The sequence below is a fragment of the Protomyctophum parallelum genome, assembly GCF_964188405.1.
Source record: "Protomyctophum parallelum genome assembly, chromosome: 1".
In the NCBI taxonomy this organism is placed as follows: Eukaryota; Metazoa; Chordata; class Actinopteri; order Myctophiformes; family Myctophidae; genus Protomyctophum; species Protomyctophum parallelum.
The window spans coordinates 56,009,760-56,026,621 of NC_139697.1; the positions used below are offsets into that span (position 1 = coordinate 56,009,760).

At 45.6% G+C, this 16,862-nt stretch overlaps 1 protein-coding gene across 1 annotated transcript in view; it reads left to right on the top strand.

Moving 5' to 3' along the window:
- Window positions 1–16,862, top strand: part of cfap54 (cilia and flagella associated 54) — a gene marked incomplete at its 5' end in the record, with an annotated part of 37,801 nt that overhangs the window by 4,235 nt on the left and 16,704 nt on the right. Inside the window, 26 exons of the mRNA XM_083790094.1 lie at window positions 1,158–1,259; window positions 1,528–1,723; window positions 2,443–2,544; window positions 2,683–2,795; window positions 3,107–3,221; window positions 3,572–3,657; window positions 4,230–4,334; window positions 4,565–4,712; window positions 5,020–5,024; window positions 5,598–5,702; window positions 6,042–6,264; window positions 6,617–6,753; window positions 7,118–7,330; window positions 7,848–7,940; window positions 8,165–8,353; window positions 8,757–8,881; window positions 9,023–9,164; window positions 9,417–9,572; window positions 9,732–9,854; window positions 10,049–10,254; window positions 13,366–13,551; window positions 13,936–14,117; window positions 14,281–14,420; window positions 14,769–14,975; window positions 15,577–15,776; window positions 16,469–16,604. Of these exons, the coding sequence (XP_083646220.1) occupies window positions 1,158–1,259; window positions 1,528–1,723; window positions 2,443–2,544; window positions 2,683–2,795; window positions 3,107–3,221; window positions 3,572–3,657; window positions 4,230–4,334; window positions 4,565–4,712; window positions 5,020–5,024; window positions 5,598–5,702; window positions 6,042–6,264; window positions 6,617–6,753; window positions 7,118–7,330; window positions 7,848–7,940; window positions 8,165–8,353; window positions 8,757–8,881; window positions 9,023–9,164; window positions 9,417–9,572; window positions 9,732–9,854; window positions 10,049–10,254; window positions 13,366–13,551; window positions 13,936–14,117; window positions 14,281–14,420; window positions 14,769–14,975; window positions 15,577–15,776; window positions 16,469–16,604 (3,735 nt within the window). The remainder of the gene's footprint in view (window positions 1–1,157; window positions 1,260–1,527; window positions 1,724–2,442; window positions 2,545–2,682; window positions 2,796–3,106; window positions 3,222–3,571; window positions 3,658–4,229; window positions 4,335–4,564; window positions 4,713–5,019; window positions 5,025–5,597; window positions 5,703–6,041; window positions 6,265–6,616; window positions 6,754–7,117; window positions 7,331–7,847; window positions 7,941–8,164; window positions 8,354–8,756; window positions 8,882–9,022; window positions 9,165–9,416; window positions 9,573–9,731; window positions 9,855–10,048; window positions 10,255–13,365; window positions 13,552–13,935; window positions 14,118–14,280; window positions 14,421–14,768; window positions 14,976–15,576; window positions 15,777–16,468; window positions 16,605–16,862) is intronic.

A 16,862-nucleotide genomic window follows, 5' to 3' on the forward strand; every position in this document is an offset into this window, starting at 1 on the left:
GCAGCAACCTGGCTGATCTTGGCTGATCTTTATTTAGCAGCAATATTTGCTACACTGAGGCACCTTACTTTGAAAATAGCTGATCTACAAGCTCAAACTACAACCTTGTAGATCAGCTATTGTTGGCTAAAGTTCTCCCTGGAAAAGGGATGCTATGGTTCAAGTGGTTTAATGTAAAAAAAGAATAAAAGTTCCTATCCCACAATGATTTGGTGGGCCACTGTATAGTAACTCTGAGGACCCCCTAGGGGTCATGGGCCCCCTGTGGAAGACCCCTGGTATTGGCTACTACTATTTATTTTATATCAGAGCCCAGCTACAAATACTTTTATGCTTCATTTATGATCTAATTTGACGTTATTCTGGAGCAGGAGCAGAGCGAGGAATGTAATGATAACTTATAGGCCCAGGGGTCAGTCCGGGAGGTCCCAGGTGAGGAAACACCCCTACCAAAAGTCAAAAAAGATTCTTCTGACCACTTTAAAAGTTTAAGAAATCAACTCAGAATGTTTTAAAACATACAAAACAATTCTAATATTATGAAAATCGGACATTAACTGGCTGGCATACTGTTCTGGGAGGTCCCAAATAGATGACCCCCCCAGAAACGGGGTGGGGGTCGGGAAAATTTGAACCCCATCATTTTCTCATAGTTTGGACTCTATAGAACCAAGATCAATTTTAGCACAAAAATCCTACGGGAGCTGTTTTTTTGACGCATCGTACCACACTATATAGGCTTATAGGGTTTAGGTGCATGGTTAAATATAATATTGGGACAGAAAAATGTTGCTGGTCTGTCAACAGTGGTGCTGCTGTTTTGTTCTGCTGTACAGAACTCTAATGGAAAGGTACCTATATGCTGAAAGGAACAAAGACTGCAGAAGCGGACAATCCGCAACACTCCAAATTAGAAGAGTCTATTCTTGTAGGTGCAAGGCTCAGAAATACGAAATTGAAAGAAGGAAGTGCCAGCACACAATAAATGTCCTCTTCACCTGTTGTATTACCTCTGACGAGACGACGGACGCGTCTCGGCCAGGTGGGCCTTCCTCAGCGTTGTCAACGCTGACAACTGATAATATGACAATATGCAAAGCTGACAGTATGCAACATGAAGCGTGAACTGATAGGTAATGTGCTTGGTGTTTTTTTAGCTGGCTACCATGGTGTTCAAGTGGGCGGTGTTCGAAGCCAGGAGGAGACCCAAAAGCCTCTTCAAAGGCAGACAAAAGAGCAACCTGAAGGACATACCATGTGTACGAATGATTATATTTTATCATAGTATATTTCATATTTAGACGTTTGCATGAGCCAATCAGCATCTGCGCTCAGGGCCCTGTAATTGAAAGACGCTGAATGGCTCTTCCATTATTATTATTGTTTCTGCAAAACGCCCACCCAGTGCTTGGGACCAGACCGGTCTGCAGAAGACACGATAATGTGAATTCACACGACCGAGATGGTTTACCAGGCTAGATATGTGTACTCTCATGTCACCTTTCCCCTTGCCTTGTGTGTGTGTAGGTGCCTTGGCCTCGTACTGCCACACAGCACATGTTGACGGAGATGTTTGACTGCAGCGCTGCACAGTTCCTGGCCGTCCTGGAGACTTTGTGGGACAGCGGCAGGCGTCCACTGCAGACTGGGGTCCCAGAGGAGGCAGATCTGCATGAAGTGGTCCTAGAGATCCTGGCCTCTGGCATCAGCATACTGTCTGGTGGTTGGTGGAATCTAACCTAATCTACATACGTATAACCACACATACACAACCTATACTGTGTATAATGTCAGTTGTCAGGTTTGAAACCGGTTCACCAATCACCACACCCCCAGTTCACCTTACTCTGACACCCTGGCCCTTTTCCTTCAAAATATACTTTGGTTCTAGAACTGGTTCCGTTCTAGATTCCTGGAACCTTTCCAGGAACCAGCGGCCATTTTTTTGGTTTGTATTAAAGTGTGGTGGTGTAAGGCGTGGGGTTTAAGGCTCTATAGGGACTTATAATGACATACTACTGAATGTAGGGGAAACACTGCTGTGAAACAATGCTTATCAATGTGAGGAATGGACAGCCAAGCCTGAGTATATGCCACATGGTTGATAAGAATTAAGATGAACTGATGAAGTATTATATCACACTCACAATTCATACACTTGCTCTGTCTGTTCTAATGCCCAATATAATACTATGTCACACAACGGTGTCACTTGCTGACAAAAACCGATGTTCAAGCTAAGTTATTAGCTTTAAGATCTATCCTTTTCGGCAAGAGACAAAGTTTTGTGATCATGGAGTCTAAATAGCTACTCAATAATGTCCTCTTTTTATTGCATGTGATGTACATGTGATTTGCAAGACACAAATTAATCTGTGATTCACACGACTTAATTGGTCTTCCCTCATTTTCTTTGTTTTTACAAATGCATGTTGTGCTCAGGATCAGGAAGTGGTATGGAGCGAGGGAGTGTTGATGACAGCCTGCCCACATGTCTCAGTGCACTGACACCAACAGGCACGCTAATGGAGTTAGCTGTCTCAGGTTAGTCACAATTTATGCTACGCCCAAATTCTGGGTCAGACATGCCCAAATATCATAAAGTGTCTTTAGAATCAATGAACACTATAGGACACACCCACATGTTGTTTCCTGTACGTGTATATGTTGCTGTGTTTCCAGGAGGGAACAGGGTGCCATACTTGTCTGCAGTGAGGTTCATTAAGCTGCTTTTTCACTATGAGCAGTGGGAGAGCTTTACTGCACTGGCCAGGCAACTGCTGCAGGTGTTGGCTGTGAGTACCACTACACGCACGCACGCACGCACGCACGCACGCACGCACGCACGCACGCACGCACGCACGCACGCACGCACGCACGCACACACACACACACACACACACACACACACACACACACACACACACACACACACACACACACACAGACACACACACACAAATTGAAATGTGTGTGTGTGTGTGTGTGTGTGTGTGTGTGTGTGTGTGTGTGTGTGTGTGCTTGCGCATGCGTGTGCATGTGTGTGTGTGTGTGTGCATGTGCGTGTGCGTGTGTGTTTGTGTTTGTGTTTGTGCATGCGTGTCAGAGTGCAGAGGGTCCATTCTTTAAGAAGGCAGAGCTGGAGCTTACTTTGCTCGACACGTTTGAAAGTCTCCAGGCCTCACAGAGGACTCGCCTTAGAGAGGACACCATGACCATTGGTAAAGCTCATACAGTACATACTGTGAAACCAGCTACAGGTATTTATTACCGTATGTCTTTCAGGCTCATATTTCTGTAGAACCAAAATACTGTAACTGTTTTGCGTAGACATGTCTTAGACCCAAAGATGTTTAGGTAGATTTCCTATGAATCTAACCAGGACAGTAGAGGTAGGAACCTGAGGGTACAGAGATGGCATAATGCGCATCACTTGTATTATTACTTTTAGTAATAATGCCTCTAATGTCATACTGTACTGGGTGTGTCCCTCAACTGTTGGAGCAAAAGAGCCAGTGTAAGTCAATAATGGTATTAATGGTCAATATTGTACTGTGGTTGTTTTCAACAGATAAAGACAAGACGTGGACCTCCATAAGCGATGAGTTCATTTGTGTAGTTGACACCCTTCACAAGTCTGTCTGTAGCACTGCTAAGGTCAGCCTGTCTCTGCGTGTGTGTGTGTGTGTGTGTGTGTGTGTGTGTGTGTGTGTGTGTGTGTGTGTGTGTGTGTGTGTGTGTGTGTGTGTGTGTGTGTGTGTGTGTGTGCGTGCGTGTGCGTGCTTGTATGCATTCATGCATGTGCACGTAAGGACCTTCTAAATTCCCTCAAAGAAATGGAAATAAGGAAAAGTTGGTCCATGAACGATGGGATACACTTTTATGTTATTCTTGCTGCTTAGCACCAGGATGACAGTATGTTCCACCTTAGATTATTACATTTGGGTACGGGGATACCAATAACTCCGCCGACAGTTAGTTAGTTAGTCCGTTAGGGTTAGTAATGCACGAGTCGGACCAACGCACCGTCGGAAAAATGAGCTGTCGGACTAATGACACAGCACCTTTGGGTACAACGTGTCTAATTTATGCATTTTTGGTATGATGCAATGTAGATAGTTTCATCTCTACAGGAAGAAAAGCTAATTAGCTTTTGTGTGCAAGTGTGTCTGTCCAGTACAAGTCCACATCTATGCCTTCTTGTGGTGTGTGTCCGTGTCCGTGACCAGGGGGTGCAGCCAGACTCAAACCTTGTAGTGGACCTGGTGTTGTTCCTGTGGTCCAAGATGAAGGGAGTGTTTCAACACCCAGGCAAGCAGGAGGTTTGTCACGAGGTACGGCTGCTGGGAGAAGTTGCCAAACCTTATGTTGTCTTTAACCAATTACACCCTATAGACTAAGTAAACTGGATCTGTAATCTTCACAATATTATATTATATTCTGAGTTGATTTATTACACTTTTGAAGTAGCCAGAAGAATATTTGCTTGACTTTTGCAGGATTACATAGCATACCACACTACCACTAAAACTATTTATCAATGTATTTATGTTTGTATTTTCAGTGGATATGGTGCCTGTCTACATTGTGCGAGGTGTCCTTCACATGCAACCTGGCAACCGTTGACCACATGGCGATGGCGGAGATGACGCTCAAACTCGCCATGGTGTTAGAGCGTGCTGCTGATTGCAACACTCACACACCCAGCACAGGTAAGAAATACACGCACGCACGCACACACACACACTCATACACCCAGCACAGGTAAGAAATACACGCACGCACGCACACACGCACACACACACAGTATACATCTTGTTGACTAAGCATTGCCCTACACACACGGGCAACATATGGCCCAGGGTTCGGACTCAATCCGGCCCTCGAAGTCCTTAAAGAAATCTATACATCTACACATACCATTATCTGCATTTCATATTCCATCTGTATGTACTCAAATGTTAAATATTTGTAATGTAGCAGTGAAACAGTCTGCCATGGATCCATGGTCTCTGTCAGGACAGGTAGGTTATTGTGGTGGAGCAATGTTCTGGATTTGGCAATCAGGATGGAACAGGAAAAATCGGACTATAGAGATCTGTTTACAGATTTGTGCTACACCTCAACATTCCATCTCCCAGAGGTCTAGCGCATTGAAACGGGGATAGACTCCTGCACCCTGGCTGATACCGACAATTAGCCTCTCTGACTTACTTATTTACTTACTTACCGGTACTTACTTACTTACTTACTTACTTACTTACTATAATGTGATACAGCACAGCAGAAGCTGTCAAATTCCTGCAATTTTAACATAATTCAGCACTATGTTGCAAGTTTCAATTCAATAACACAATGTGTGGCCCTTCACTCACTTTATCAGTCAATATGGCCCCCTGAAAAGAAAAAGCTGCCCATCTCTGCCCTAACAGTAATGGTTGTTCCCGTGTTATCTTTCCTGTCTAAAAGCCAACAAAGAAGATGATGTGGACCCCAGTACTTTCTCTCTTCTTAAGGTACTGTAACAGGTGGTTTGGGAGGAAAATCTGTGCGACTTTTATACAGTTCAGTGATGGTGGTTGGCTTGTTTCTTGCAGACAGTGTGTGAGGTGGTGGAGAGGGCTGACGAGGCTCTGGGGAGAGCCTGGTCCAGGCTGCTACCCCAGGACGGCTCGGCCATTGCTGACCCTGCCTTCATACAGGTGAGCTACTCAGCTGTGGCTGAGGAAACTGTCTATACAAATACAAAACTATACTGTAGTGTAAAAGCAATCATAATACACTTCCTAATGCACCTCATAAAAACGTATGTAATTTAAATATTAATTAGTATTTTTGAGAGAGAGAATATTAGTGAGACACATTCTGCACAGCAACTGTGTTTTTGCCTCTGGATGGATATCGTGTTCAATCCTGTAATATTATCCTAATATTATTTTATTATGTTCTATAATGCCAGTCATTAGTTCAGTCAGCAGCATCACACATGCATTCGGAGATAACAAGGTCACATATTTCTCCAAAACTCTGGTCCCTCCCAGAAATGTAAACCATGCAACGCCTCCGTGCCACCTTCTCCCATGGCATCACTGGCAGAGGGAAATGCAGGGGATGGGGTAGAGGAGCAAGAAGCCGCGGCAGAGTCAGAGGCTAAAAGTCCCACCGTGTCACCGCCTCTACTCCTGGTGGCCTTGGATCTCCACCTACAACTGGTCAACATCTACCACAGGGCCAGCCTCAAGCTTCTACATCTCAGCCCAGCAGGTCAGTCATCATGATCACCCTGCCAGCGAGAAGCGAGAAGCGATTAAAGCGATAAAGCGAGATGCGATTAAGCAATAAGCGAGAAGCGAGAAGCGAGAAGCAAGAGCGAGAAGCGATAAGCGATAAGCAAGAAGCGAGAGCGAGAAGCGAGATGCGATTAAGCAATAAGCGATAAGCGAGAAGCGAGAAGCGAGAAGCGAGAAGCAAGAGCGAGAAGCGATAAGCGATAAGCAAGAAGCGAGAGCGAGAAGCGAGAAGCGAGAAGCGAGATGCGATTAAGCGAGAAACGAGAAGCGAGAGCGAATTGTGTGTCTAATTATCCTGAGAGATGGGTTTCCTGTTTGCTGGTCAGATTTAACAGAGGCTGAGCTGTTGGATGGCATTGGGAAGAACAAGGCATCCAAAGTTCTCTTCCTGATCCAGAACGCCTTGCTGCTCCACGACGACATGGATCCAAACAGCAGCTTCAAGTCTAAGAGACTACTAGAGGTATACACTGCATTTTGTTTGTTGTGGGCAACATTCCCTTTCCTCCAAATAATGGTTTGACAATAACCAGGGAATCTGGATGCATCCATTTGTTTATTGCTTTAAAAAAAAAGTAAATGGTGCATTAATATAGCAACGTAGATTGTGCATTACAGTCATTCACCATAATGTGATGTGCTGTGAGCTTGTGAATCAGCTATTTTCTCTACGTTTTAATATTATGTGCTACTTTTGTATGAATCCAAATTTATTTCGATGCCAAATCTTGACACCTGGGGCTTAGGAGTAGTTTTTCCACCACAATAGTGCGTGCCATATATTGTTTTATTCAGGGCCCACAAAACGTTTCTCCTGCCCTCACCAGGAGGCCCTGCTCCTGCTAGAGAAAGCTGGTTCAGAGGAGAGGAAGCTGTATAGCTGCGGGCCCTCCACAAAGCAACCTCCACCCAGTACATATAAAAACAAGGACCGGGGGAAGAGAGAAGCCGGAGACAAACCTCCACCCTGCCCCGTCCTTCTCTTCCGTGGTAGCCACTCATTGACCATTGCCCCGGCGCCATACCTGCCAGAAGTACAGGTCAGGTTTGCTTTTGCTTTTTTTTTGTTGCCTAAAGTAATAATTGCTGATGTGTGTGAGTAAGTTATATACAGTTTAACAGGGGTTCTACCCAAATGGATGTATTTGACTGCGGAAATATGTTGTGGCAACTGGCAGGCACCCCCATAGTTAGTTAGTTATAGTTACTTTATTGACACAAATGTATAAAACATTGGGTCCAAACAATAATCAAAAACTCATGAATAAAAACTTTAAATAGGTACAATACACACAACAAACAGAAAATCCTTTTACAACAGGAGCTTTCTATTGCTCCAAAAGTGACAGGCAGGCATGTAGCATAATTATGCGAAAGTTCCTCTGTGCCCACAAAGACTGAGCTTGAGCTCACTACACTACACTTGTGTATATACTGCTATATAAACCTCCTTCTTAGAACAGAGAATTGTCTGAGTGACATTCATGGTAGATCATTAATAAATTATGAATAGTTCATTAAATACATTCATGTTTTGCTGCTCTTGTTTCTTCCCAGGTGTGTTGGTACCAGATCTGCTCGCGGGTAGCAGAAGGTGCCAATGTGAAGGTCCGCCTGGGAGACTGCAGCCTGCAGGGCACTGGTGATATGGTATATAGACAGTAGTCCAAAGTACACTGCAACGTCATCTAGTACAGTGTTTCTCAACAGTGACCCCAACTTTGACAATGCATTAAGGGTCCATTTCATTTGTGTGTGTGTGTGTGTGTGTGTGTGTGTGTGTGTGTGTGTGTGTGTGTGTGTGTGTGTGTGTGTGTGTGTGTGTGTGTGTGTGTGTGTGTGCGTGCGTGCGTGCGTGCGTGCGTGCGTGCCAGGTGCCAGTCGTATCTGGTGGTTGTGAGCTGAGAGTAGAGGGACTGAAGCCCAACCAGAAGTATGTGTTTGCTGTAGCGGCCTACGACAGCCAGGGGCTTGTGGTGGGGAACAGCATAGGAGAGACCTCACCCCCCGTCCTGGCCTCCCTGCCACTGCCACTGCTCAGCATCTGGGCTCACCTGGCACAGGTACACAGGTCCATTCAACTAATAGACAATGACAACAAACTCTATGTGTTATATAACTTCATCAGAATATATACACTATTCAAAATAACTACAGTGAAGACAAAAACATCATAATAATGTTACAGATGATGATGAAAATGACAACCATAGAAATACAGAGGGCATGAAAGTGATTTTTGATGTCGGCATCCATTTCACATCGTGGCAAAACGTTAACCATAAGCATTTATTGGTTGTTGTCTACTAATGCCGAGTCCAGATCGGGAACCTTTCATATTACAAAACAAGATTTCAAAATAAGATTTGTCAATACTGTATATTCATGAACATATTTCTTTTTAGTGAAAACACATTTGCCATGACAGAGTTTGATTGTGTTCCCCATCCATCCTTCCTCTAAAAGGCTGCGTTTAAAATGGAGCAACACAACGTGGCGAAGAAGGCCTGCCAGGAGCTGTGGAGCCATTACACTCACCACGGCAACGCCTGCTCCCATTACACCCTGCAGGACACACTCGCCCTCACAGGGTGAGCAAGTCTCTCTCTCTCTCTCTCTCTTACTCAGTCACTCAGTCACTCAGTCACTCACTCACTCACTCACTCACTCACTCACTCACTCACTCACTCACTCACTCTCACTGAACTCTCACATTCTGGTTGGTCTTGCAGGCTGTGTGTGCAGACGCTGCAACGTTCCTCCCCCGTTCTCCTCCAACTGTTTCTGGCCTCCGTGCTCATGGAGACAGAGATCAACGTCCAGCAGGGGGCGCTGTACTGTGACTCAGTGGGTGGACTGCACATCTGGGCACAGGTAACACTGGAGCTCTGTGTCTTTTGCCTAATAAGACATTCGCCAAAGATCCTTGTTGTGAACGTGTAGCTCAATACATCAGGGTTCTTTGAGGGGGTTCCTTCGTTACAGGTCTGTAATTCTTGAGTGTACAACTGGAACCATCATGGGTCAATTTTTAAACTGTGTGTGTGTGTGTGTGTGTGTGTGTGTGTGTGTGTGTGTGTGTGTGTGTGTGTGTGTGTGTGTGTGTGTGTGTGTTTGTGTGTACAGGAGGCCAGGTTAGCAGAATGTGAGCGCATGCTGGTGGCCATGGACCTGGCTATGTGGCTGGATGACAGTACTGCTGCTCTGCAGGCTGTTGTGAGCTGCTATGGTCTGCTGGCTCCTCTTATCTTCCATCAGATCACATCCGACCATATTGTGCAGGTATGTGTGTGTGTGTGTGTGTGTGTGTGTGTGTGTGTGTGTGTGTGTGTGTGTGTGTGTGTGCGTGCGTGTGTTTGTGTGTGTGTGTGTGTGTGCGTGTGTGTGTGTGTGTGTACTCTTGTATGTTCCGCTGATGTTCTGTTCTGTTGTGTGGTCTAGGTTCTAGTGAAGTGCCTGGTAGTCTTGAAGGAGAATTCTGCTGTTCTCAAGCAAAAATGGACCAGGAACACCTCAGAGTCACTCATGCATATGATAGCCTGCATCACCTACTACCTGTCCAAGGTGTGTACGTGCGTTTGTGTGCGTTTGTGTGCGTTTATGTGTGTGCATGCGTGCGTGCGTGTGTGTGTGCGTGAGTGAGTGTGTGACATGCCCAATATGGACATCAGGGTTAAAGTGGTTAAATATATGTATTGCAATGACCAGGTGTGTGTGTTACATATTGTGGTGTGATGTCTGTCTCCCTGCATGGCCAGGCTCTGCGCATGCTCGGGGAGCTCCGCGTGGCTCCTGTGCTGATAGAGCGCGGGTGCAGGCTGCTCCAGGAGGTCTACGAGGCCCAGCTGCACCACTGCAGACTCACTGAGGAGACCGAGAGATCAAGGAGGGTCAGGGAACGCTGGAGAGGAAAGGTCCTCATTTACACCCTTATTACAGATAAACTCACTGAGAACGCCTTCATGTGTCCTTAATGAGGACAATGCTGTATTTTCTCACATGGTGTGTGTGTGTGTGTGTGTGTGTGTGTGTGTGTGTGTGTGTGTGTGTGTGTGTGTGTGTGTGTGTGTGTGTGTGTGTGTGTGTGTGTGTGTGTGTGTGTGTGTGTGTGTGTGTGTGTGTGTGTGTGTGTGTGTGTGTGTGTGTGCGCGCGTGCGTGTGCATCTCCAGTCTAAGAAAGTGGCAGGACAATGTAGTGTTCAGATGAAGGCTTTAAGGAGGAAGATTAAGAACGGAGCTAGAGGTGCGGAAGATTCTACTTGGAACAGAGGTATAGTATAAGCAAATAGACACACTATACCATATTCACAGTTTCACACCCTAGTTAGCTAAACATTTATTATTGTCTCCACCAGGCCGAAGGCATGGGGAGAGAGTATGTTTTGCACTCTGTTTGTTAAAAAAAATAAAAATTGAACAAAATGCCTCAAATCATCCAATTGCCATCAATGGTGTAAGAACAAATGGCACCCTTTTCGCATTGGCAGGTTATAGCGCCGCCAGGAGGCCACAACCTGACCTGGCCTGGTGGAGACCTGACCTTTTTCTAGTTTGAAGTATAATTTCCGCAGAAAGTTTACAAACTGTACTACAGGAACACTTGATGAAATATGACGGGATTGAATTAGTATTCAATAAAGGTGGGGGACCTGGGTCTCAAATTGGATAACTTGTGACTTGTCAGACTTTGTCTGTACTTGAGACTTGACTTAAGACTTCAGACAGGATTTGACATTTTTCATTGTTTCCAATATATTTATAATGCGTTTGGACCAGCACAATATCACTAGGCTACTGCATTTTTTCAAACTTCATATTTATAAAATGAAGAATACATCAAATCATTTCAGCTGTGGTAATAATAGGCCATAATCCTTCTCCATACCTAGGTATATCCCATGACCTGACTAGCCAAGAAGATCCCAGCATCAACTATAACCTCATTGCTAACAGCCCCTTAAAGAGCGCCTATGGAGATGGTACACACACACACACACACACACACACACACACACACACACACACACACACACACACACACACACACACACACACACACACACACACACACACACACACACACACACACACACACATACACACATGACTGATATACAGTAGATAGGGGTCCCAGAGCTGGACATTCTCCCTGTAACACGGAGTGTGTGTGTGTGTGTGTGTGTGTGTGTGTGTGTGTGTGTGTGTGTGTGTGTGTGTGTGTGTGTGTGTGTGTGTGTGTGTGTGTGTGTGTGTGTGTGTGTGTGTGTGTGTTTGTGTGCGTGCGTGCATGCGTGGCAGTGATGAAGCTCAGAAATGAGGCGTGCTTTGTAGAGTTTGCTGCTCTCCTGCTTCAGAGAGCCAGTGAAGAGGATCAACCAGATGAGGTCATAGCGTGGGGAGAAGATATTTTAACATCCCTCTGCAGGTAAAACATAGATGATACCTGGTATCTTATCTGGATAATGAACGATCCAATCTGGCCCTTCGGGCGATATGAATTGACATGAGTAATACTTCCTTCTGGAGAGTAAGTGTGTTTGGCATTTAGTGGTTTTGTGTTTTGTAACCGGTGTGAACGGCCCATGTTGTTGTCAGGTTTGATGATCATCTGTCTGTCAGACATTTGAATGGAAAGGGACACAATAAAAGTAGGACAAATGAGACATCCAAGGTGAGAGAACACTCACACAAACATGCACATGCACACGCATGCACGCACGGACGCACGCATGCACACACACACACACACACACACACACACACACACACACACACACACACACACACATACACACACAGTAGCACTAACCCTTGCTCTTTCTTCAAGGATAAGAAAAGCTCACCCGTAAAAGACAGAAGGAAGAAACAGCTTAATATGCTCCAGGATAGGACGACTGACAGGTGAGTGTGTGTGTGTGTGTCTCCGCCAGGCTAAAGACGTGGCCGAGGCAGTTTTCTGTCTGTGTGTGTGTGTTGTGTGTGTGTGTGTGTGTGATTCTCTCTGTGAGCAGCCAATCACTGTGCATGCAGAGCAGAACCTCTGCCCCACATTTTCCACATCGGCCTGTTATACTCTAGTCTATATAGTCTATCATGTTGTCTATATGTCATCATCTATAGTTATTAAGAGATGGATTGTCAGATGTTTCATATTCCATCCTGATTGACTAAGATTCGAGAGAACCATTTTGAACAATTCGCCTCAAATCATGAACACGGCCAAGGAAGAAATGCCACCCTAGCATTTTCAAATTGGCCTCATGGTGGCGTTATAACATGCCGATTCACGTTTTGGCTTTTAACTCTTGTGGGTCATACAATCCAAGGCTTTTGTATTCCTTGGATAATTACGGAACCTTGTGCCATTTGCAATGACCTTTTAACATGAATTGAAGAGATCATCAAAGCTGCAAGAAGAACATCCTTACTGAACTTACTTTCACTTTATTTTAAAATAAACTGCAATTTGTGGGAAAAGTGTCAGTGTCAGTACAGGCAAAAACATTACATCAGTGATGCTCCAAGTCTCATGTCAGTAGAGGGAAAGCATAGAGCTGAACCTTAGAATTGATACTACTAATTGGGGACCAATAGTAGCCTAATTTAGCCCTCAAATACAATAATCCAATCATTATACTATATTATTATTATACTATTACTCTAAATAATAATCTTCATTTTATTATATCTTATATTTATCAAACATAACTTATGTTCTTGGCCTGGGCCGTGGCTCAGTGGTCCAGGCACCCTGGCTGGTAGTCCAGTCTGGCAGTGTGCCGCGGCCTCGACACCTGATCCCGCCGGCCTTTACTGCATGTCTTCCCCCCCATCTCTCTCCCCATTTCCTGTCAGCCTACTGTCTGTCCCTCCAGGCGAAAGCCACAAAAAAACGTATGTACTTGAATACAATATGTGTGTGTGTGTGTGTGTGTGTGTGTGTGTGTGTGTGTGTGTGTGTGTGTGTGTGTGTGTGTGTGTGTGTGTGTGTGTGTGTGTGTGTGTGTGTGTGTGTGTGTGTGTGTGTGTGTGTGTGTGTGTGTGTGCGTGCGTGCGTGCGTGTGTGTGTGTTCAGGGAGCTGCAGGTCGTGGACACCATGCTGTCTGTGGTGCGGAGCCGCCGGCAGCGCATGCAGCTGAGACACATACGCTCTGAAGAGACAGTGTGGAGGTCTCAGCTCAACCACACCGTAGCCCAGGCACACATAGTACTGCTGCACAGTGGCTTGAAGCAGCTGTATGGACCAGCTCTGGAGCAGAGGTACACAAGCACGCACACACCTTGTTCTTTTTTTTGTTCCAGTTCTCAAAAGAACAACAGTTGTAGGACCTACAAAATGTGTGGAAATTTGTGGACACTTCAGATTCACTTACATTACAGTGACTTAGTGTGTGCTTAAAAAGATTCAATTCAATTTAACTTTGGTTAATATAATTATGCATTATGAATAACCATAACCTTTTGGTGAGGAACTAAATCAGGTCCTTTGTGTACAGCATAGAGCAGTGGTTCTAAAAGGGGGTTTGGCGACCCTGAGGGTCCCTTGGGGGGGGAGGGGGCGCCCAGGTGCCCAACTAAACTCTGAGAGTGTACAAATTGAACCACAGGGACCCTTATGAATCCATGTGCTTGTTGACCTTTCAGCTACAACCATTTGGACCCACTGGCCTTCTCTCTGGCCCGATCGAGGGTCCTGGTGCGATGGAAGAATGCCCCCCAGCTGCCTGAGCCTGACATCATCTCACAGACACACAGAGTGTCCCCGCTCGGGGAGGGTGTCAGGAGCTCCTCCAGTCACGCACACAGAAACAAGGAGAAGGACGAAGGTCAGAAAGATGCACAACCCGATGGGTGTCCATGCTAGTGCCAGCGTTTCATATTGTGACTGCAATATTCAGCGAGGGAGTTGACTGCCCTCATCATCATCATCATGGCCGTGCCGTGCGCGCCTAACGCCTTTCCGCTCTGTTTCTCACCTCGTCCCTTCAGCAGTCCTTGGCGAGGACTCGAACGCGGCGGACTGTGAGAAAGGAGAGGATGTGTCTCAGTGTAAAGAGCCGGACCCTCCGACCACCACCCTGCTGCTGGATTCACTCAACAGAGCTGCCTTGCACCTCCGCAGAGCTATGGTACATGCACATGCTATGGTACAGAGCTATGGTACATGCACATGCTATGGTACAGAGCTATGGTACATGCACATGCTATGGTACAGAGCTATGGTACATGCACATGCTATGGTACAGAGCTATGGTACATGCACATGCTATGGTACAGAGCTATGGTACATGCACATGCTATGCCAAAAGGTTGCAGGTTAAATTCCCAGCTGCACCTACAGTAGGTGCAGCTGGTGTAGACTGGTTTTTCCTTTTTTTATGCCACATGCAGTGTAATTGGAATGAACTGTTAATTAGCCATTAATTGGTGTCTCTTCATAATAAAAGCAAGCGGTAGCGTTTCATCTCCCTCCCCAGGTGCTGGCGCATCGCGGCGGCCACTGGACCTTGCTGCAGTGCGTGTGTTGGACTGCGTGGGAGCAGGCCTGCAGCCTGGCCTGCAGCCTGAGCAGCCTGCAGGCGACGGGAGTCCAGCCGTTTGGGACGGAGCAGCTGCACGGTGCCCTCACCCCCCTGCTGGTGCTGGCTACAGACCTCATGATGGACATGCTGGACCGGCTAGGGGTGCGAACACATACTGTACACCAGTGATTCTCAATATCTTTTTATTTCAAGAACCCCCCCATGACACTCACAGTTTACAAATGGAACCAAATGCACCTGTGAGCATCCATTTGGTTCCATTTGTATGTATACTTCCAGAGTTATAGTCATAGTCAGATGGTATGACGGTCTGGGTTCCAAATGGACCCTTACAGATCTGACTCAGACCTTTAACGGTCCATTTGGAACCCCATCAAAGAACCCTGAGGGTCCTGGGACCCCACTTTGAGAATCTCAGCTGTCCAACTGGTTCCATTTGTACACTGTGGTACAGTTAAATTAACTCTAAGGAATGTAGATTACTGGATTACTGTGTGCACATGAATGCATGCATGTCATGGTTAATATTTGAGCTATTTGGGGCTTTTTCTTAAAAAAAAACTAAAATATTTAATATGAGATACAAGGTTCAGTCAATTGTTTTCCATTGTTTTGTCATTATCCTTTTAGGAATCATCCAACTTTAAACTATATGTGCGCTATTGGAAAATAAATAAATAGAAATAATAATAATGATAATGTCAAAGAAAGAAGCGGTTTCATTGCATTTGGGTTTTGACAGTTATGGAGCGTGTACGGCGGTGAAGCCATCAACGAGGAGCTGGAGGCCAGCCTCCATTTCTCTGCCCCGATGGACGACGGGACCAAAGTGGACTTCCGCTGGGTCCGAACCCTGGTTCTGTACACCCTGGATCAGCTGCATCTCAGCGGGAAGTGGGAAACGCTGGCTCACTTGGCCATACTGTTCAACTCCTACACCCGGTGAATAGGACACTGATTATTGTCTCTTTAACAGAACACGTTACACCAGCAGTTCCCAACCAGGCTGTGGAAACGGGACCCACTGGTGGGCCATCAGGATATTGCAAGTGGGCCCTCAAATAATTGGCAGAACAATAAAACTATTAACATTATATAAAACATGTAATGTAAAACGTTTTCTTTTAAACCTTGAAATATCTCTGGGATATACCCATAATTAGGAACTTAAAGTATGTATTGATCATTAAAGTAAACTCTTATATAGTAAAGCTCTTGTCACGTGAAGAACTGTAAAAAGAAAGTTTACAAAAAAAGTTAAAAGTAAACATGCTCTAGTAAAAAAATGCATGCAGCCCACCCATCTGACCACTTAGCACGCCGGCCTATCGGCTGTCAGATGAGCGGGTTGCAAATGCTTTCTAGCCCATTCTGACCTGAGATCAGATTCACACAAGGTTTCCACTGGACACACACTGGTCTGATTAGGAGCCACTGCCTTACACCATTCCCAAGAAACACTGATGTTTTGTGGCAGAGCAGTGGAGTGGTTAGTTTAAAAACCTTGGATTGTGACCACCATTAACCTTTCTTTCGTGTGTGTGTGTGTGTGTGTGTGTGTGTGTGTGTGTGTGTGTGTGTGTGTGTGTGTGTGTGTGTGCGTGTGCGTGTGCGTGGGTGCGTGCATGTGTCAGAGAACGTTACACCCTGATGGTGACTCCTCTTCTGGTGCATGCCCAGAGGAGGCTGCTGGACAGAATCACGTCCTCCGAGGGGCCACCTGTCCCACAGCTTCACCACGTCAAGACACAGAAAGCTGCAGGGCAGGAGGTAACCTCATCGCATTCTGTGACAACCTTATTACTGATTTATTATTATTCATGAGCTGAAGAGGCAGAAAACTATTCAAATCTGAGGTCAAAACCTGCTGAGGTTCAGCAGTGACTATATAGGCCTTTAGTTGATACTGCTATCCAACATACACTTCAACATCCACAACAACCTATTAAGACCTGAGGCCGATTCTACAAATGCCTTCTAAATCAGTAGTTCTCACACTTTCAATGCTGCGCTGTGAGCTTGTGTATC